Source organism: Halyomorpha halys, unplaced genomic scaffold (genome assembly GCF_000696795.3).
Source record: "Halyomorpha halys isolate HHAL.00 unplaced genomic scaffold, Hhal_1.1 Scaffold291.1, whole genome shotgun sequence".
NCBI lineage: Eukaryota > Metazoa > Arthropoda > Insecta > Hemiptera > Pentatomidae > Halyomorpha > Halyomorpha halys.
Window position 1 is genome coordinate 417,144 of NW_027109101.1, and position 22,252 is coordinate 439,395.

General features: G+C 30.9%; 2 protein-coding genes across 3 annotated transcripts; one reads left to right on the top strand and one right to left on the bottom strand.

Moving 5' to 3' along the window:
- Positions 1-4,069: 4,069 nt before the first annotated feature.
- LOC106680828 (DNA oxidative demethylase ALKBH2) lies at positions 4,070-7,104 on the top strand. The gene is made up of 3 exons (XM_014420794.3): positions 4,070-4,378; positions 4,450-4,592; positions 5,276-7,104. Exons 1-3 carry the CDS (start codon positions 4,175-4,177, stop codon positions 5,571-5,573), a joined length of 645 nt encoding a protein of 214 aa, XP_014276280.1. The 5' UTR covers positions 4,070-4,174; the 3' UTR covers positions 5,574-7,104.
- Positions 7,105-8,370: 1,266 nt separating this feature from the next.
- On the bottom strand, positions 8,371-22,252 carry Usp30 (ubiquitin specific protease 30). 2 transcript variants are annotated; one of them, XM_014420783.2, is made up of 10 exons: positions 21,988-22,252; positions 20,468-20,617; positions 20,212-20,390; positions 18,137-18,258; positions 17,866-17,944; positions 16,729-16,920; positions 16,052-16,201; positions 12,352-12,464; positions 9,961-10,095; positions 8,371-9,880 (listed from the first exon to the last, which is right to left on the bottom strand). In XM_014420783.2, the coding sequence occupies exons 1-10, from the start codon at positions 22,115-22,117 to the stop codon at positions 9,772-9,774; spliced, it is 1,359 nt and encodes a 452-aa protein (XP_014276269.1). In that variant the 5' UTR covers positions 22,118-22,252; the 3' UTR covers positions 8,371-9,771. The 2 variants fall into 2 exon arrangements, with proteins under 2 accessions (XP_014276269.1, XP_024216782.1); XM_024361014.2 differs by having other exon boundaries at positions 20,468-20,620.

The window sequence follows — 22,252 nt, forward strand, 5'->3', positions numbered from 1 at the left end:
ACGTACATATGTCTGCCAACACTCAAAATAAAGGAAATTTAACTTACTATAAAGTAGTTTACGACACTTATCTTCGTAGGGGTAGTAGTTTTTATGATATTCACATATGCATATAAATTTGGTAAATGAAAATTTGTCCGAACAACTATAAATTAATTTATTTTAGCAAATTTCATGTACACTATTACTCCTACGAAGATAAAGATCATAAACTAATTTATAGCTCATTAAACTAGCTTTAATTTGAGTGATAAGAGACATCTGTATGTCAAATGGTTTTTGAGATATAAATTTTTCAAAATAAATTCACTAACTGCTGATCTTTTAATACGTCCCACACAACATTTTTATGAAATGTTGCTTTTTAAAAAGCTATATCTCGAAAACTATTTAACGTAAATAACTCTATTAGGGCTCATATTTTAGCTAATTTACTCTTCTTTAAATGACGTTCTATTAGGTTTTCTTGTGTTGTTTCTACTTTTTTAAGATATAGAGCTCCGAATGAAAAATTAGTTTTTTTATTCCCCCTACCTATACTTGGCAGACTCCTCAGTTTTGACTAGTAATTATACCTAGTTTTCAATTAAGTAACCAAAAATTGGGGTGAGATAACTGCCCTTTTTCTCCTCTTGGGCTCTTGTACTATTGGGATCTGCCCTAGACTAAAAGAAAAAAATTAAAATCATTCCAAAGTAAGGTACTCAGAATCGCAGTGGTTGGACGTTTTTGTTGACAAGCTCATGGCCGATGGTAACGGGCTTGAATGGCAACTGTAGGCTATAAAAAACAACTTTCTCAAAGGAATATCTGAATCTGTGAAGATTGTATGTAAAATTGTAATTTGTTTTCTGTTATTATTTATTTCTACACTAATTTTTATTTTTATTTTTTTACTATCTAATTAGTACTAGTAATTATTATAAGTCAGGAGTGATCTGGGATCAAAGCCTTAACAGGTGGACGAGAAGAACTAACAGACTGCTTGCAGAGATTGGTTAGTCAATATCTCATAATATGAAGGCAGGAAGATTAAGATGGGTGGGACATGTAACTCGAAGCAATCCATCAGGACGCCTCTTCACAACAATGAATGGCATTATAGTTGGCAAGAGGACACGTAGAACCAGATGGATAGACAGAGTCTACAAAAATGCGAAAGAGCTGTACGCAGCAAACAGGAAAGCATTAGCCCAAGATAGGCAAGCGTGAAGAAGGCAGGTTCTACATCATCTGTAGAGCCAACCGAAAAAAATTATTATATGTATCGTTTATTTATTTTTCGTGGATTTTAATGATTTTAGAAAATTGGTTACTATAATTTTTTTAAATTTTAAATATTTTTATTGGATATTTTAATTTTTTTTTTAAATTATTCACAACTATTGGCTGTTTCGCACTTTCACAAAACAAGAAATAAAAGAATAATAATTTTTTGAATTTACTATAACTGGAAATGTCTTAGAATAAACCGTAGAAGTACAAATATTTCCATATACCATGTTTCTTATTCTCATCCATGATGCCCAGGTATTAGGCCACGCCCCCTGAAGGCAACTTCGTAGAAGTTAACAGGGATTTCGCACATTAATGTAATTATCTGTAAAATTTTTCATTTAATCCCAAATGTGAAGAGTTTAGAGTTTGTGGGAAATGTTATTTCTCATAGTTTGATATATCTATAATGAATATCTGTTAAGCCATTTCCGAAAAATTCCTGTTTTTTTCTCTTCTGTTAGGACTTATTTCAATGTGAATATTAAGGATCCCAAAGAATATTCACTATTCTAAAAAGTAATATTTTCTAGGAATAATTAATAAAAAATTAATTTCTTTTAATGAAAACATAAAAATATAAAGTTTGATACAAATAAATAATTGTTTCCTATTTAATGATGATTTAAAAAAAAATAAATAGTAAAAACAAGAAACCTTATTTTTTGGAATATTTAATATTCACAACAAAATATAATTACTGAAAATTAATAGTAATTAAAAAAAGATTATATAAACAACAATATGTCATCACGCCTAGAGTAACTCAATATTATTTTTTTAGTGTTTAAATAAATAAATTTTATCTCATTTGAGTCTCAAATCAATCCATATTTCTTTGAAAGTCCAACGTTTCGGCCAATTCGGCCATCCTAAAGGGCAATCTTAAATAAAAATTTAGAACCACATCAATTTTAAAAAACTTTATGCAGGCTATTCTCTCCAGGTCAATAATTTCAGTTTAAAATTATCCATTTTGTCAATTCTTCACATTAAACAAAACCCTTTAATTTAAACTATTATACTTTATCACAAAAAATTAAGTATAATAGTGTAAATTGACTGTGATTAAAAGTTTTAATTTAATATGAAGAATTGACAAAATAGAGTAATTTTGGTCTGAAATTATTGACGTGGGCAGAATAGCCTGAATAAAGTTTTTTAAAATTGATGTGGTTCTAAATTCGTATTTAAGTTGTCCTTGAGGATGACCGAATTGGCCGAAACGTTGGACTTTCAAAGAAATATAAATTGTTTTGAGACTCAAATGGGTTAACATTAATTTAGTTAAACAATAATAACCAGTCTCAAGAAAGTGAAAAGATTATATATAATTTTTTTTTTAATCCCTTGCCTTGCCATTACTGGCATACACGGTATGGCAGAAATTCGCAACCTTCTACTGTCTAATTAAGCGTACTGTGAAAGAAATAGATTTCGCTTTCTGGCGTCACTCGCCCTGGAAGCGTACCCCCTTCAACATGATAATTACGTACCCTAAAAAAATAACTTTAAATACACAAATACGTCTCATCAGGTATCTACAGGTTTTTATTATTATTTGATGTTGTTACTTATAACTATAATCTCCACTATGAGACAAGTGAGATGGGAAAAAGATCAATATAGAAAACGTGTGAGCCTTTAAAGAATAATTCATCTCTTTAAATACATATATACATTTCATTAAGATAGCGCAGAGCCTGCAGTAAATGTTAGCCTGAAGGCATTGGTTTTCTGTCATTAAAAAAAATAAAGAACAACTTTAACAATGTTTTCAGCTTTAGTTTTAGTAAGTGAAAAATAAAAGATTAAAGATGATTTTTAATTTTAAAGAAAATTATTAATAAGTTTTTATAAATAATAATTAAGTACTTAGCTATTAATTATGTTCAAAACAAATTTTTCATAAAACTCAATAAATTAATTTTATAATTCAAAATGTGTTTGCTAATACGTAGAGGTTTAACAGTTGCTTCCTTCTGTTGTTCTGTTTCTGGAATAACTCGGCATTCAATCTAAAGTCGGCGGTAAAGTAACAAACATGATTCGGCGGTTGTATTGAGTGGTATTGAGAATTTGAAGTATAAGAACTTCCTAAGTTAGATGAGCATATAGAATTTAAAAATAATAGCACGCATCAAACGGCCTTTGATTGAAAGGAAAACAGTTAGATTATAACAAAAAAAATAATACTTTAAAAGAACGACTGCAGGGCATTAATGAGAATGAAAAATATACTCACCTGAAAATTACCCTTTCATCTTGAAAGCTAAAAAGTCAGTGGGTAGGAGGCTAAAACATTTTTGTGGAACTTTTAGGCTGTTTCTCGACTTTGGTTTCATGAAATTCTCTTAAGGATATTCACAAATAAAAAATATAAATAGATACGACACATCGAATAAGTTAGTGTTTTACCAACTACTTTTATAACAATTATTAGTTCATTTCTGAACCAGCATACTATGACCTGTTACTTTTATAAGGTTTTCCAGAGCTAAGAACTTAACCCGGGAAAACAGAGAGGTGTTAACCCAAACTGATTTCTTTAAAGGAGGGTTTAATATATATTAAAGGTTTTGAGACCACAAAAAAGAAGTTTGGGTGAAGGAAAAGAACTATTAATCAAAGAATTTTTTTAAAAATTTATTATCGGTGATGAGAAGAACATAATAAAAACAAAAAATTGTTGATAAGATGAATCTCTTATGATAATTGAATACTCCATTATCACTACAATTGACATTTATTTGTGAACCTACCAGAGAGCGCTATAAGCTGTAACCTTCCCGATGGTTATGATAAGAAATTGTTCCCGCTGTTCTTTGATTTTTGACTTGACAAGTTTCAATTGTGAAAGATCGAATCATTTATAAAGAAGTTCCTTCATCTAACTTGGATGACGGAAGACGATAAATATTTGTCTCCTAATTGGAAGGAGATAAAATCGACTGGTTTAAATTTGTTGTACTCCAGTAAATTTCTCAACAAGAAATTCGCTGATGAATTATTGTTTAGGCTGGATTCGGAAATAAAATACTTTACCGGTGACCTGAGTAGAGTAAAAGTATTCGGTAAATGGCACAATATTCCTAGACAACAGGTATTTTATTTGTGTACCTCTGTCAGTCAGTGCGCTGTGTCCATGTTGCAATAATAATATATTTTTTATAGGCTGCGTTTGGAGATGAAGGTCTCACTTATAAATTCTCAAGTCTATCAGTACCTGCTCTTCCTTGGCCAGAATGTCTGGTTAAACTGAGGAATGAAATTAGTAAATGTTTAGGAACAGATTACAACTTTGTTCTTGTTAACAGGTATAAGTTTCCTGATTTCTAAAAACTATTTTTAAAACTTATCTATTCAAAATAAATAATTCCTGGTTGTAGTTCATTGAGGTTTGTATTATATTCTAATTAGACTTTTTGATACCCTACTAACTAAATAAGTTTAATTTCAAAATTGAAATGATTCTAAAATTCCACTTTCTGTTATTAGTATGTGTTATTTACTTTTTGTAAATTACTACTACTACTACTTTCTTCTCATATTGCCTATGAGTGTATATCAAACTCTCAAAACTTATTGCTCTTATCATATATTTGACTCATTTGTCTTTTTAATTTGTTGTTGGTATTTCTATGGAAGAGATCTGTAATGATAGAGTTTTAGAAGCTGGATATTGATTTTCCAGTTATATTCTCAGTCATTATAGTGGAAAATGGGACTGCTATCCATCAATCTAATGTATTAGTTGTTTATAAAGAGATAAATAAAATATCAGTAATTATTTCAATTAAACATAGGATCATATTTTATCATAAAAAACCTTTAAGGCATATTAATTTTTGGCGTATTTTGTGAGTTGAACTATTAGTCTAACTTATTCATTTTTAGGTACATTAACAAGGGTGTCCTATGTTATTTTAAGAATATATACTTTTTGATATGTAATTTAGTACTATAGGATCACAAAGCTGATTCAAATACTTTTCTTTAGGTATAGGAATGGCAATGATTATATCGGTGAACACCGAGACGATGAGAAAGAGCTTGATGAAGAAGCAGGCATTGTTTCAATTTCTCTGGGAGCAACACGTGATTTTGTGCTGCGCCATTCTGAAACTAGAAAAAAAGGTAGTGCTTCTAAAATTTCTAAAGTGACTGTTCCCCTTGAGCATGGTAGCTGCCTTGTGATGAAGTGGCCGACCAATCATCATTGGTATCACTCTCTCCCACGACGGAAGGGCTGCCTCCACGTCAGAATCAATCTCACATTCAGGAAAGTTAAAAGATAATCAATTATCACGAATAAGTTAAATTCATATACTGATGATAAAAGTATGATCCTTTATCAGACCCCTGAGATGCCTTAGTCATCAAACTTTCACGTTATGTCAATGGTAATTTCAGTGAGTTCTTCTGTAATGCTATTTGCGAGGGTGGTTTTGTAACCCCAATTAAAAATTTTAAGATCATTGTTTAATATATACTCTACTACTAACTCTTCTCTGTGGTTATTATTGGTGCTTCTTCAGAAGATATGATGTGCATTAGGGTCTAAAGTTTATTATAGGGCCCTTATTGTCCATCTCTTCATTTAGTTTTCTAAGTTCTGCTCGGATGCCTTCGTCAGATGGGAAATACAAATAACAAATGTCTTAATGTGAGAAATGAACTGCTAGTATATTCGTCTGTAGAAATTGACAAAGAGATACTTCATTGGAGGTAACTTGTTCCTGCAGAATGTTTGGATATATGAGCGCTGCCAAGGTAGTGATTTATCTATGGGAAAATTATTAAGATCTTGCTTACAGTATACAGTAGAATATTTGAGATCCTTGAAGTGGGTGTTAGATGTGTCCTCTCTAGACTCAGCAATTTCTTCATTGCTGTCACCTATCCACCTACAGAGAGTCCAGCTGTATCCATGTTACCCCATGGGTGCAGATGATCTTCATCGCTTAAACAATGTTGATGCTGCCATTTCCATAAGATCAAAAAATTCAAAGCCAATGAAAGTTGGTTCAGGAACATCTCAGAATATACGGACTCCTGTTTCCAATAGGTTCTACAGTATTACAGAACAAATCCATTGCCGATGGTTCTGATCTGTTGCAGATCTTCTGCACATCTGCACAGCTAATGGATGTAGGAAACAGGGATACTGGCACCACTTTATGAACAAACACGGGTGTCATCTTCTGCTTAAAGCCTGAATGATAATACCTCTGGAAGACCAATGAGTACATAAAGCTGTTGGTGGAGCTATGGGACAAACTATACAGATATAAGATAAGTTTGTGTGGCAGAACTAATTTCTTTTTATCACGTTGTTGTGTGTACAATGATTGAAAATTTGACCTATTGCAAAGAGTGTTATGGTTACTATTTTGAATTATCAGTATGATAATGACGAAGATGCCATCAATTTGATTCTATTTTAAGGTTTTATATTAACACCTGTAATGTTGGAAATTTTAATAAGAGTTGTAATTTTCCCTTTTCAAGAAGCAGTCAATTGGTATATCAGTCTTTCGATTGAACTAAATTGTGAATCAGGTGCATTCTTTATCTTAACAATGCTTTTTTGAGGGGATGAGTTACCTGCAGAAGTTAACTTTGGTGGGGATACCAATACATTTGAAACTCCTATCATTGTTTTGAGAAACAAAAGTGTTTTCTATCACATGCATTTACATAAGATGAACCGTTTTATATTGAAAAATTTTAATGGTATTGTTCATTTATTAAAGTATCTATCCATACCCTTTGGTCAGAATTGTTGGCAATTTATAAGATTAATTTATAATAAAGAAACTTTATGCAGTATCTGTAATTTTTATTTCATAATCACATCGAACTCTACCTGAAGACTTGGACTGACAACTTATGACAAATGTAAATGTAAATATAAGATAGTCAGGGTTGCAGTAAAAAAAAGGAATAAATAAAAAAACTGGACTAAAATAGAACCATATACCACTCTTAACATAGCCTCATATCTTATATATATATATGTATACATATACATATACATATACATATCTTATATATATATATATGTATATATGTGTGTGTGTGTATGTGTAAATGTAAATATTTGAAAGTTTATTGCTTATAAGTTGGTTGATTTATTCAAAATCTGATGGTGGGCCTACCTGGTATCTTGGTATCTACATCGAATTCACCCGAGTCTGATTAACCCATTGAGGATGGTACCTTGTAAAATCCCACAATTGTCCTCCAGATGCTGACTTCTCTAACAGGACCAAAGATTCTTATTCTTACCTCGAAGAATGTCCATGTATCTATTCTTTAGATGATATGTTTAAGTATTTACCCAGGCTTCTGATCCATAGGTTAAAACCAGGCATTTTTAAAATTAATATTACAATATTATAAGTTTACCATATCAAGTAAACTGGTTAGAGGAAAAACTATATATTCTCAGACCATAAGTATAATTACGAACGTATTTAAATTTATAAAAACAGAGACTGAAAGTGGTCCAGTCCATTTCTTCTGAGTTTCCCAGGCTACTGGTGTTTAAAACACACTTTGAGAAACATTATAAAAGAGGGTGAAGCTGTTGAGAGGGGTGATACACTTTGTTTTGAAACTCCAGCCAAGAAACTGGCCAAAAATAAAGCAAAAGTCAGCATTGAAAACTTGGATAAAGATGCCATTAGCATACTAGTGATTACTTTCCATATAAATGATTTAAAAAACTACCATATTTGAAGGACATTTTACAAAAAATATGGGAAAATTCAGAAATTAATTTAAGTGGAAATTAAGAATCATTACAAAATAAACTATTTGAGTCAAATATAAAAACGCGAAAGGAGAACTATAGCACAATAGTTGTCACATTTCAATTCTCTTTTCTCTTGCGAAGTGAATAACTTCCTGATATTTGTACAAATTATTGTTCCATAGGCAATAATCTAAATCGTGCTGTTCCTTTACACCTCTCCTATATTTTGTAATAAAATATCAAATGTAACATTATAAAAACTGCTCATGCAATTGAGTATAACATAAATCACAGGTAATAGGCGGGTTTTCAAAAAGGTAAAGAATAACAATATATCAAAATATCTCGTTTATTTTGTAGTGCCAGTATTTAAATAATTAATTATGCAATTTGTTCTAAGAATGTGTCGATTGAGCTTAAATGAATCATGATTATAATTTATATTCATACAATACAAAAGCTTTGAAATTCTTTTAATTGGAAGATCAGTGGATTAATAACTAATCGGTAAACTATTTTTTAAATAATAGTAACATTAACTACAATGATGCTAATTGCCTGTCATATAGAGCATACACTTAATACCAAAACTATACTTTTTAAAAAAAAAATTTTCCCTTTATTAATAAACACATCAAAAAAGGGTAACAGGTTTTAAAGAATAGTTGTCATATTGGGTATATGTTTTATTATATGACATGGGCAATTAGTCTGCAAATGAAATACATTTTTTAAATGAATTGTAACCAGTTAATATTTAAGTTTGTTTCCTTGATAATGACCTAAGGGTTTAAATGTCGGAGGATTAAAATAAACTGTTGAGAGCAAACTGGATCATTTTTAGTTGTGTTATTAATATATACCACAATTAAATAAGTTATATATTTATTTTTTTAAATTTTAGATTGTGATCATAAATAAGTCTTATAAGGACTTAGATCATTGAAGTTTTATAAGGAATTGAGGTAAATATGATGAGTGATTAATTATTGAGTTCAATAACTTCATTCATTGTTTAAAATGGTTGTATTTTAAAATATTGAAATATATAATGTGATGTTTTTTAATATCAGCATTATTATTAATTTGTGATTTTTAAAAAAGATTGAGGTGAGCTTCAATCCTGTACTTCCTAATAAACTTTGTGAGACATAAAGTTATTGTGACAAAGAAGACTCTTCAATAAATGAATTATTACAAGGTACAATACAATTATTACAATCTCATATTTCTCTATTATAGTTAATGTTTTATTTGTTTCTATGACAACTTTATCTCCAACAATTTCTATATTGACATTTTTACCAATCAATGCTTGTCAAGACATGACTCAACTATAAGAAGAAACTTAAATCGAATCTACCTTTGGTGTAAAACTATAATGCACCTTGTCTAAAGGTAAAAGATTTACAAATATATTTATTATAAGTTAAGATACAACTTCCTTATATTGTTTACACACAACCATACATTATCGGTATTTAGTCACTACAACTGCTGTAACCTTTACCACTTCTTTAAACTAACATAAATTATTATACAATACATATATACATAATATTCTAAATACAATAAATGCACCATCTGTATTAATGTAAAAAAAAAACAGAACGCTTCCTATCCTCCATCTGACCAGCATAAATCAGACTCTCGACAATTAATGAGTCGAATGGAGGAAATTATGAAGGGGAAAGTATAAAATAAAGTTGACACTTCAAGATATAATTGAAACAATACTATAAAGCTGGGAACACAGTCTTCTCGTAAAAGAGCAAGTAAGCGGATGCGGTAAGTACTTCATTTAGACTGGATTTTTTTACGATATTATCTGATGTGTAGTACCACCTGTAAAAAAAATTATCTGAATTACTAACTTAATAATTTTATGATTTTTTTTTTTTTTTTATAATTGCTATTGATCTTACCTGGATTGATGGTGAGAATCTGTAGGTGAGCTGTCACCGTGCTCCAGGGGACCCCTCCTATAAGTGACAAAATGGCCGCTCTCGACAGTACCACGGTGTTCCACAACAGCTTTTAACTGGTATACAGGCCCCTTCCTAATAATAAAACATAAATTGATACATTTCGTATGCTAGATAAAGCAGTTTAAGAAACAACTTGGCTTTATTACACCCAGGAAGCAGATTGTATAGAATATCTTCTTGAGGACATTATCGCTTGACATTTAACTAAATTAATCCACTAACTGGTGCAATAAAAAACTTAAAAAGTTTGATGGTAGAATATATAAGAGAATGAGTAAATAATACATTGTAGTTGTATACACTCAGATATTATTACTGTGGCCTGTCTTATATGATACATACTGTGATACTTCAGGAAATACAAGTACAGAATAATTTTTTTTTACAAGTTTATATAATTATATTGAAGAGAATTAATACAATCTGCCACAAATTAAGGACATCCAATTTTAGTTTTCATATTCATACAATAAATACAGAAATAGAATAAAAACATGTGTAAACAATAACAATAGTACTCACTGAATTAAAAGAAAAAAAATTTTAAACAATAATATTTAATTAAAATTGATGAAAATGATAATTAAATTTAAGTAACAATAAAATAAATATAAATTTGCACCTATTTATAATATTTACATTCTGCAGGAGAACTCCAAACCAAGTCTTGCCATCCTTGTGAGAAAGACAAAGCAAGGTTCAGAGAGATCCCAGCCGCATCATTGGTATTGAGGGGCAGTGGAGACTGAGTTAGAACGCTTGAGCCAAATACACTCATGACTTGAGTGGAGAAGCTGGCCCGTGCCAGAACTCCAACAGTAAATCACAATAGATCTTAGGACCAACGCCGTTTCAACTTTCGGGAAGGATTATAGGGATGGATATCAATTGTTCAGAACAATTATCAAACTTTAATGTGCATAATTGATAGCTTTAGGATGTGCCCACATTGTCAGCCACACTGAACAGAACTCTATAATATAATATTGATAACTTGAGGAGATGGTGATGCGATCAGTAAAGACACAAATTAATAAAACTTACTTATTTGTGCCGACACTTCGACCTGAATTTTAGGCCTTCATAAGGACTGAAAATCAAAATGAAATAACAATCCTAATTCAGAGAAAAATAAAATTAAATAATACAAACAAACAATTATACTACTTGTATAATTCTTAACTCGACAATATTATATTTTATCTTTTATTAGTATCATCTACTATCTAATTGATTTATTGTTATATATGTTTCCAAGTTTTCTTATTATTGTATTTTTATTTTTCTCTGAATTAAGGTTATGTAAACATCATATTTAATATATTAGTTTGTAAATAGTACTTATTTAGCATTAGTAGTTAATTTAATTAGATTTATTTTATTTATATATCTGTACCTCGGAGGGATACAACACTATGTCCATTTTTTTCCATATTGACTTTATTACAGAGTTAAAATCAGCTTTTCTCATATTTCTTAGAGGAATAGAGCACTATGTCAAAAACCAGTTAGAACCGGATATAGCATGTTTTAAAACAACACCAAGTCCACTTTCATTTAGAGGGATAGAACACCATGTGGTGTTTTATCCTTCTGAAGCATGTGAATTACTACTGGAAATAGTGTTGTATCCCTTCGAGGTACAGATATATCATTTCCTTTAGAAATTTATTATATTTTAGAAAAAAAAAAAAACGAGATGTATTTATATTTTGTGTTATAATTAAGTGTGAAGGAGGCAGTTGCTAAGGGTTGTTAAACCGTTGCGAAGGCATCACCTAGCAACAGACTGACCATCTTCATTTTTAGATCAGTTCCTGCTGTGGCCTTTACAGTTTCTAACCAGCTCTGTCTGCGTCCAGTTGATGTTATTTTTTGGACAATTTTGAGTGTTTTAGCCAATATTACAGTCCGGAACCAAACCTTTTCATTGTCTCTGGCCTTTGGCTGGAATATGAACTGTTGCTAATTAGTTGGCTCGTATAATTCATTACAACAACCAGACCCAATCTGCCCTCAATTAGTACCAGTGTGGCCATCTTGGCTTTTGTACATTTCGACTGTTGATAAGTTAGTACAAACATGGGTCCACCAGATTGAGAGTTGAAGCAGTGTTTATAACTACGGAGCGACCACCTACACATCTTGATAGCAAACTATCTTCCTCTGACCTATCGGAGTGGATTAACTTTTCTTACCTATTCATAAGTAAGTTAACGACTTATGAGGCCTAGTGATGAATTGGTTTTCAAAAGAGCAATCAATCGATTTGATAATATGATAGGAAATAAAAAATCCCTATAACATAACATTATTTATATAACTTACATGACAGGCAGTGAGAAGTTGTTATTTAGGGCAGCTGCAATACTATTCTCATCGACTAAGCTCCCGTTCCTTACCGCTGCAGCCATCTCAGCATCTCCTCCCTTCAGCTTCAGCTAAACATTCACAGAATTAAAAAAAAAAAAAGGAATAAAAAACCTATATAATATAAGGTTAGAAGTTATAAGCTACTTCAAGATCATGCTTAGCCACCAGGTTCCCTCGACCCCATTAAAGGTTCTGTACCGCCTACTTAATTGAGGATAGGTGAATCTCTAAACCCTTCAGAATGGTCATGAATGACGAGGTTAGCCAAGTGTCTTATTTGGAGTGTTGTGGTTTCAATTTCCGCCTGGGGGAGTTAATATTCATAAATGAATTTTATATACCCACTCAGGACGGTTAAAGGCAGTAACCTCTAGACACAGCCATTAGGAGTTACCAAAGAGGAACATTTACGAGACTAGTTTTTCCAACTTCCTCCAACATTACCGGATCTGACCAATAAGTCAATCCATGGCCAATACAGTAGAAAATAATTTTTTTAAGCACCACCTTGACTGCAAGCTAAGGAGCTCACCAATATGCCAAAATAAATAAAAATTCTAAATTAGCTTCAGATTGGCACTTATTAACTTAAATTATAGTCTTGATTGGAGAAGTTTGTCGGGGGGTGCGTTCAGCAAAGAACAACATAAATAAACAAAACCATATTTATTTATTTTATGCCGACGTTTCGACCTGAGTTTCAGGTCTTCATCAGGGCTATAGAACAAAAGAGATAACAACAACATTTAGAGTAACATACAATTGAAAAGGAAAAGTATACAAACAAATTTAGAATTATACAAAATATTGAATTAAATCATAAATGATAAAAAATTGATAACTGATAATTGAATAGTACAAAATTTTAATTGATTGATATTCGTGGAATGGTATGGTAGTAAATTGAAAACAGTAACAGATGAAATATAATAACATGTAGGTAAGAAGATATGTATAATATAAGATATGCAAGTAGTGTCTAAAAAAAAAACTGAAAAATTAAGTAAATAAATTGAATCTACAAATTGAACATTATGATAGATAATGAAAAATAGTGTGTGGCTTATATCTGAATTACATTGTGAATATTAACTTATATACCTATATTAAAAATATAAATATATATATACAATAGGAAAAGGTAGTATATGGAGAAAAGGAAAGAATAATGTAACAAATATGAGAACGAGAAGGGACAAACCACTTTTGCTGACCGCATCCCCCGACAATCATTAATCTACGGTCAACTATCTACACCTCATTAAATTAGAGTCTTCTAATGGATTGTACTTTTTGACATACTGACACTATTAAAGATCCTTTCTTGAAAATCTTTGTGTTACGAACAGCTATAAATATATAGCGTGTCCAATATGAATTCAATCAAATGTTTTCATGGCTGAATTGATGATCTAATAAAAAAATACCATAGGAAAAACTATAGATATACTTGTCTAGTTGTTTCTTAACTTATAGGAAAAACATGTGGTTGATGTGCAACAAAAATCTGGAGGCTGCAGAAAATACCTAATTTTTAATACCCTCATTTATTGTCATAATATTATCAAAGACCCAACAAAATAATTTTGATATCTTTACACAATTTTAAAATCTTGCTCTCAGAATATCAATATTTTTCAAATACTTCATAAAACTGAAATCTTGAAGACATGGTACATCATTTATATATATTTCTTAATCGTCTTTTACATTGTGAATGTCAAATCCTTTTAGTGTAGTATTTTATTCTGAAAAATAAGCAGTTCCTGAAATGCTTTTACCACAATTATAAAATGGAAATTCATTTTATTAATTCAAAATGTTTATTAAATTAACAAATAAAAAAAATTCGCACAATTCAATGATTACAAAGGGGGGAAAATATATTTTCTCACATTTTAGTAATTAATTATAAAGTTAGTTTTGTAGTGCACTTTTCACTGATAAAGATTTATGGGGTTTTCACTAATCCAATTAGTTTCCATCTCATGAAAGTGTCCGTTCAATGGAAGAATAAATCAATATTATTTAAGAAGTAAGAACCCACAAACCAGTATTCAGGAAAACTATGAAACTTTAAAAGCCTTTATTAATGGCAAGATAAATAATAAATTAGTAATTGATATTAATGTTTAATCTTATATTACATTTATTTTGATTTGTATTATTGTCTTCATAAGTTTATTTTATTTTAGAAGAGTCATATGTATTTTATATTTAGTATTATAATATTTAAGAGTAAGAGAAGGTGTTTTGCAGGGGTCGCCTAGCAACAGGCCAACTATCTACATTTTTTAAATCAGTTGTTAATTAGTCATCATAACTCATTACCAGTCCTGTCTGCATTATGTGTTTGATGATTTTTATTATTAATGGTGACAATTATACTTTATTACCAGACCCACTCTGCGAGGTGCATTTTAGTTGTAATTATGACTGTTATAATCCACAAATACACCCAGTCTGTGTTCGGTACTGTGCAGTGTGGCCATTTTTATGTTAATACATCATGACTTAATTTTTATTGCTATAATATAGTTCACTGCCTTTGATTAGTAACATTGCGGTGACTATTTAATTAAAATATGATTGTTAAAATATAGTACTGAGCCAGTATAGACATGAGCTCACTTTTGAAAGAAATGCAGCGTCTATATCTTCGCTTCAATAGCAAACAGTACTGTTACATACAGAAATAGCTTTCTCTGACCTATCGTAGTTAATCCTTTCCTTAGGACTGTCTCTTCTCGTCTGTGACCCACTGGAATCACCACCACAGTATAGTAAATAGTTGTTTATTCATTTTCATCATTTAGTTTGTTTATTTTATTAAAGGCCTTTTATTTTAATTCCCATTTAATATTCTATTTTGATCATATATTTCTATTGTTAACTTTTTCCAAAAAAAATGTTCATAATCGGGCGCTTGTCCTTTGGAGTTTTTTTTAAAAAGACTTAATCGATTTGAAGTGGCTTTAACAGACATAGTAATTAAAATATGAAATAAAGTTTCTTTTTTTTTAAATTAATTATACATATAATTTTCCTTTAATAATTGTAAAATATCATTTCAGAAATTACTTTTTAAAATAAAATATTACACCTACAGGTTTGGCAACATTTTTAATAATAAAAAGATGATGAAAAATTACATAAAAATGATAATCAGGCAGTTTATGAAGTGCCTGAAAAATAATAATGACGTTGAGAATGAAAGATTCTAAAAGTGAGTAAATTCTTTAATTTAGAAGATATTGAAATATGTTTTTTGGGGTCTAATGACTATAAAGGTGAGTATAAAAGGTAGGTATTATAAAAAATTTTTAGGTTTTTGTCACACATCTGGTGTTAAAGTTAAAAAGCTATAGAAGCAGGTGAAACTACAGAAGTAAGTTTACCACTTTTTCCTCTGGCTCAGACGTTTTGCCGTAAGAACCATTTACCCATTTAAATTGGGCTCCTTGTATATCTACAGTTTAATTGAGAACCCATAGAACATGAGGTTCTTAAAAATTGGGGAAGACAACTTCAATTGGGATCAAACAACTCTAAAAAATGTAAAATTAGTGAAAAGCCAAAAACCTCTTCAGGACTAAATAACACGATCTGTCTTACCTTACTCCTTTAAGATAATATTAGCAGGTAATAAACTTACTTTCTTCTTCTCGTTTATCATGTGTGAAGTATGCGTATATTCAGACATAGATAAATGTTCTGGAAAAACAACTGTATTTTCTCTTTTGTAAATGTAACCTCCAGAATCTATTACTGTCCGACAAATGTGAAAACAAAGGCATTTTGGCAACTGAAAACCAAAAAAAAAGTTAATTAATTTGCAAATAATGGAATAATAATGAGGGAAGTCACATTTAAATTTTGTGTTGTCTAATAGACTTTACAATAGAATACCTACATTTGAAAATTACATTAAAGGATAGGAAATTAAAGACTGAATGTATAGAAATTTAATACTTCTAATCATCTACTCATTTCCAAGATACAGTGATTATAAATAAAAATATTTAAAACTTTGTTATTCGTAAAACAATAAAAATTTACAAATACTTAAATTAATGATATCCTAATAGATATCTGACTTAAAAGAATTTGAAAATAACCCCCCCCCAAAAAAAAAAATCATTTTATTCTCTTAGTTCATTATTTCTTAAAAGAACTAGCATAAAGAGCTTTTTGCAAGCTGGAAGAAATACATAACAATGCAATATAATTCAACTAAGGAATAAATTGTTATCTAAATCTAGATAAGTTAATGCCATCATAAAACAAGTAATTGAGTGAGATAAAGAACTGTAAATCATTGGGACAAATTACCTTTCCAATTTTTATAGCTTTCGAGGCTTGTGATGGTCCATGCTCGGCAGAGCATCCATCGCAACTAAAGCCATCAACCAACTCTGCCCGGACAAAATCACTTAGTAGCCGACCAAGGCCATAGGTGCTATGCGATGATTGAGTAGGTAATGGTAAAGAGAGCGTATCGAACTTGTCGTACACCACAGCTGACTGAAAAATATATAAATATCCTATTAATTTAAAAACTTCATCACCAGAATTTTTCAAATTTAGTAACCAATATTTTTAAAACATTATTACAGTTTGAGTTATAAATACACAATTCTATAAAATATTTAAGCATTAAACAAGAAGGAACAATTAGCTTTAAAGATAAACAAGTAAGTTCAGTCAGTGATTCAAGAGCTAGAGAAGATCTGTGTGTTGAAAGTTTTTCTTTCAAAAACGTTAAATCCTTCACCCATCTTGGTGAGGAGCTTAATTGCAAAAATGAAATAGCAGAAGTGAATAGACGGATTATGGCAGGTAACCAGGCTTATTACGCAAACATAAAACTCTTCCAGCCATCATTGATATCACAAATGACAAAAATAAGGTTATATAAAACATTAATAAGACCAGTAGTGACATATTTTGAGGAAACTTGAATCCTATGCACCCCCACAACAAATGATTTGAAAATCTTCAAGAGGAAAATTCTCCATAAAATTTATGGACTGGTGTTAAGTTAAAAGAGGACTAAAGGAGAATCCGGAAGAACAGTGAGCAGTATGGATCTTGAGACATTGTCTGCTTCATGGTTGGGTCACGTAGGACGGATGGATGAATTAATAATGCAAAACAGAATTCTGCTTGGAAAAATGTATGGTACCAGAAGGAGAGGATGACCTCAGAGATGTTGGATTCAAGATGTGGAAAATATTGGTATAAGGAACTGGAGGAGGAGAGCGTTCTGCAGAGAGGACTGGTGCAATGTTGTTAGAGAACACTAGGCCCACCGTGGGCTGAAGAGATGTGTAGTGGGTTAGTTACAATCATACAGCTACACTTAACAATTAAATAAAATATCAAATCACAAATTGGATCCCTCACCTCCCCCCATGGAGTATAATCAACTCAAGCTTTTGCCATAAAAGTGATAATAATAATACTTACTTTATGGCCACAACGAAGGCAGCACAGCTGGCTGGCTAAATATCCGCGGAAAGGACTGATGATGCGGCTAGTGGCCAATCTGTAAGTTTCATACAACTAATTAATTGATTAAACTTTTTATTATATAAAATATTATTGTAATATTGTATAAAAGACAGTTTAATATTTTTCAACATAATCCTACTAGACTAAGACACAAATAATGACAAAAATATGTCTGTTTGTACAAACTTAAACTTTATTTAATAATAAACAAAAAGCCTATACATACGGTTGCTGTATGCTCCTGCTAATTATTTGAGGGGCATCTCCTTGGCACTGCTCTTCTGGACCTCTTCCATTACTTACTGTCTTATTCTCCAGATCTAATGCATCCAGCAGAGAATTGGATCTCTAAACAAAATAAAAAAAAAATCAATACCAATCAATGAAAAAAATAGCAATTAGAAACATACTCAGAAATATATACAATCCTTTTTTAACTTTATTTCAAAGCCTGAACATTATTTACCTTGATCACTACAGTTTCCTTACTCCTTCCTGATGAGGACTAACATAGTGATGATTTATAAATCCAGAAACCAACAAATCATACTTCATTTATTGTAAAATAACATTCTACAGTTACAATATTGATTGTAGACAAGACCCATAATTGAGGTATTTCAATTAATATAAGCAGCCAGATGACTAAAAATTATTTTGATATAGAGTAAAACATTTTCATTTTATTTCTGAGAGGTGAGACATCCAGAAGCCCAGAGCCAGTTCGCAAAATCTTAACTTATCAATGTAAAGCTAAAACATTTTGGAGTACTTAATTTCAAATCATGAGAAAATTAACTATAGCTCAAATATTTAATTTGGAAATTCACTAAGGTGTCACCTTCAGAATGCAAAAAAAAATGCTGTTCTCCACTTAATAAGACAGGTAATTTCCTTGTCAACTTATCCAATTCCAGAGGTGCCAAAGTCCTCAAGGTTTCAGGTCAACTTTAACTTCATAAACATGAACAAAATAAAAGCTACATTGAAGTCCTCTTGAACAACCTGAAGATTATTCAGTGCTCCTATCGCCATCCAAGTCACTGTGTAATGACATAAGTCGACCCACATTCTCTTGGCCACCAGTAACAAGCTAAAAAGCTTATCGCTAAAACCTCAGTTTGAAATACTTAAGTATGTTCGACTAAAGGGACATAAACAACAGTGATTTATTCTGTCATTTTATGCCTGTCCCTGATCTCAGAATTGGAGATGATAGAGCATTTTCTTAAATCGGATATTAATTTAAGTATAGTACATCTAAGATGAATTTATCGGTGGGCAAAAAGGGAGGGATGGGTGCACAGTGGCCCTATTCTTTTGTCTTCTCTCTATGGATCAAATGGACTTCCTTTCCTGGATTTTGTAAAACGTAAAATTAAAAAAAAAAAGCTATGGAAAATTGATACAATAAAAACAAATCAGAACAACTTTTGTTAATAAAAACATTTTGTTGTAGACTTTGTTCCCAGTAGGAAGGGTTTGTTATAGTGAGGAGGGGAGGAGAAACTAGAGAGGGGGTGCACAAGCTCCGGGCCCCTACAGGCAAACTCATTTTAGATGTACTATACCTTAAAAATGTTACCACACTAATCTTCATACACACTGTATTGTGTTCATAGCTTGGTATTAAACCTTTATATGCTGTGTTTTTATATTTAATAATTACTCTATAGCTGTCTAGCAGTACTCTAACAAGTGATTCTCACACCGCCTGCTATCATTTAACAGGGGATTTTTTTAAAAATTTTAAGTTGGATAAGAGGTCTGCCAGAAGGTGCTTAGTATCAACATAATGTACTGTTCCCCAGGAATACAGGTATTAAAGCTGTAATATATAAGCAATATTATTGTTTTAACATGATTCAACAATGATATTCATTGATATTTTTAATAAATCCAATATGAAATTGGCACACTAGCTTCTAGGATGGCAATATCATCAAAATAACCTTACAAATAAAGGTTCACTATATGGAGATAACTGACCCAACATAACACATCCTTAGAGAATTTGTCACAATATTCACAAGGATGCCTGTCATGAATTTTTTCTAATCCTTAAACTTATTACTTGAGATTATTCAATCCACCAGATCAGATGGTGAAATGTAACTTTGAAAAAGTACAGACCTATATACTTCAGCTATAGTCTAATCTTGAAAAATGAGTAAATAGAAAGCTCTTCGCAAAGTTTTATCTTGATATTAATAAGACATTTCGCTCACTGGCTCCATGGATACAAAATAATTTCTTATTTCTATTCTGATCTAATTAAACATAAATAAATAGAATAAAAACCTGTGGTTTAGCTTTCTGCTCCTCCTCTTCCACAGCAGATATCAAGTGAAGGAACAATTCATGAGGGTCCTGCTCCTGCAATGATGACCAATAGTTCTTTCTCCGAAGACCATAAATCAGGTCTTCAGGTGAAATAACTGCTTCAGTTCCATCATCTGGCTGCCTCTCGTAGCAAAGAACTATAATGGTTTGATAAAAATAACTTATTGAAATTATATAATACATAGATAAAATATCAGTAACGATCAGTCTTTACCTCTCAGAATGGTGTAGAGAGAACTGGACACATAACCATTTCTTTGACAAGGTTCGAGCCAGTCAAGCAATGATGGGCATGCTGCAAGTCCTTGAAGAAGTGAATTAAGGAAGCATGTTAGACCCAAGTTCTGCAAGCCGATCAGTTTACCTGCTTATACCATTCATTATTACAACAATAATAATTAACAAAATTATTTTATTTCAGTATGAATCACTTTCTTAACAAGGAACATGACACTGTTGTACTTTAACCCTAAATGGTTCAAATATATCATGGTTCTCCCAATCTAACAAAAAATAGCATATGTGAATAAATAAGTGGTAAGATAAAAACAGGGATCAAATAAAGAGCATTTGATCATTATCACAATCCAGTTAGCTTGAAACAATTAGTCAACAGAGATTCAGGAGGATGCAACATCTAACTTTTTGAACTAAGGAGAATCAAATGTTTACGATAAAGGAGGCGAAGATCACATGAAAGAGAAGAGTTCTACATTATCTTTAGTCATTAGTTGTGGAATGATAAATAAAAACCAAAACAATCCCAATAAGCCCCCTTTAATATAAACTAATTTTCCTACTCTTAACCTTATTATTTCAAGTTTAAAAATATTTTTTTCAATAAGAACTTGAAGTTTATTAGAGCATTATTTGAGTAAACAGAACACTCAGTAAAAATTACACTGATTTATATAAATATATTTTTTGATTGCAACTTGATCTCTATACATGAAACTTTTACCAGCAATAAGTACCTCATTATTATTCATGTCAATACAACAATAAATACTTAATTGATGACTATATTTCATACTCAAGGTTAAGACACTCTGTTTTTCCTTCTATTTTACTTGACACAATTGGCCCTTTTACCAACTAGTGAAAAAATAAATGAAATGTGCATTTACCCACCTTGATTTATCACTAAAGAAATATATCGAGAATGGATACAGTATTTGGGATAAAGAAAAGTTTAAAATGAATATTTTACATTTTGGCTTAATAAATAAGAAAATAATTCTCAATAAATTAACAGCATTCAGTATGTTACGTACATCAGTAATATACCACTAAATAACCATAGATGAATTTATGAAGATCATTCATATCTAATTAAATATCATTAATAAATATCAAAAACTGAAATAAGAGTTAGTTACCAAGAGTTAATGTACTGTTATGAAAACATAAAATAAATTCCTAGCAATAAAAATAGATATTTTGATAAACTCAGTTATAACAAGAAACAATAAAATACTTAATATAAGATCACTTTCAAAAACAAGATGCATGACTAAAAGGTACTCCAGTTATTTTATTAAAAAATATACAAACATCAAAATCCACGTTTTACACAAACAATATCATAAAACCTCCTCACTACATGACTGTGTAAAACCTATCGCAAAACATGATTTTGTTTAAACTGTAAAGAACCGAAATAGTTGCTAACCATTAACAAATAAATGCTCTATACAGTATTATTCCATAAACTGATGAAAAATATTTACTTACTATTGTAACTGCCTCTCCTGCTTAATTTAGGACCCCAAAAAATAAATAGGCTAAGCCCAAGAGCACAAGCTGTAATTCCAAAAAGAAGAATAGAATCTTTATCCATTTCTATATCGTCCTGAGAACTCATTCCAAAATGCAGATATCATTGGGTGGTTAAATGTATTTTAAAAATTTTCGCTTAAGAAAATAGAAAATCGAATAGCCAAGCTAAGAAGTTAAATTGAGATTTGGAGATGATATCGAAAAAACAATCGTCAGCAGT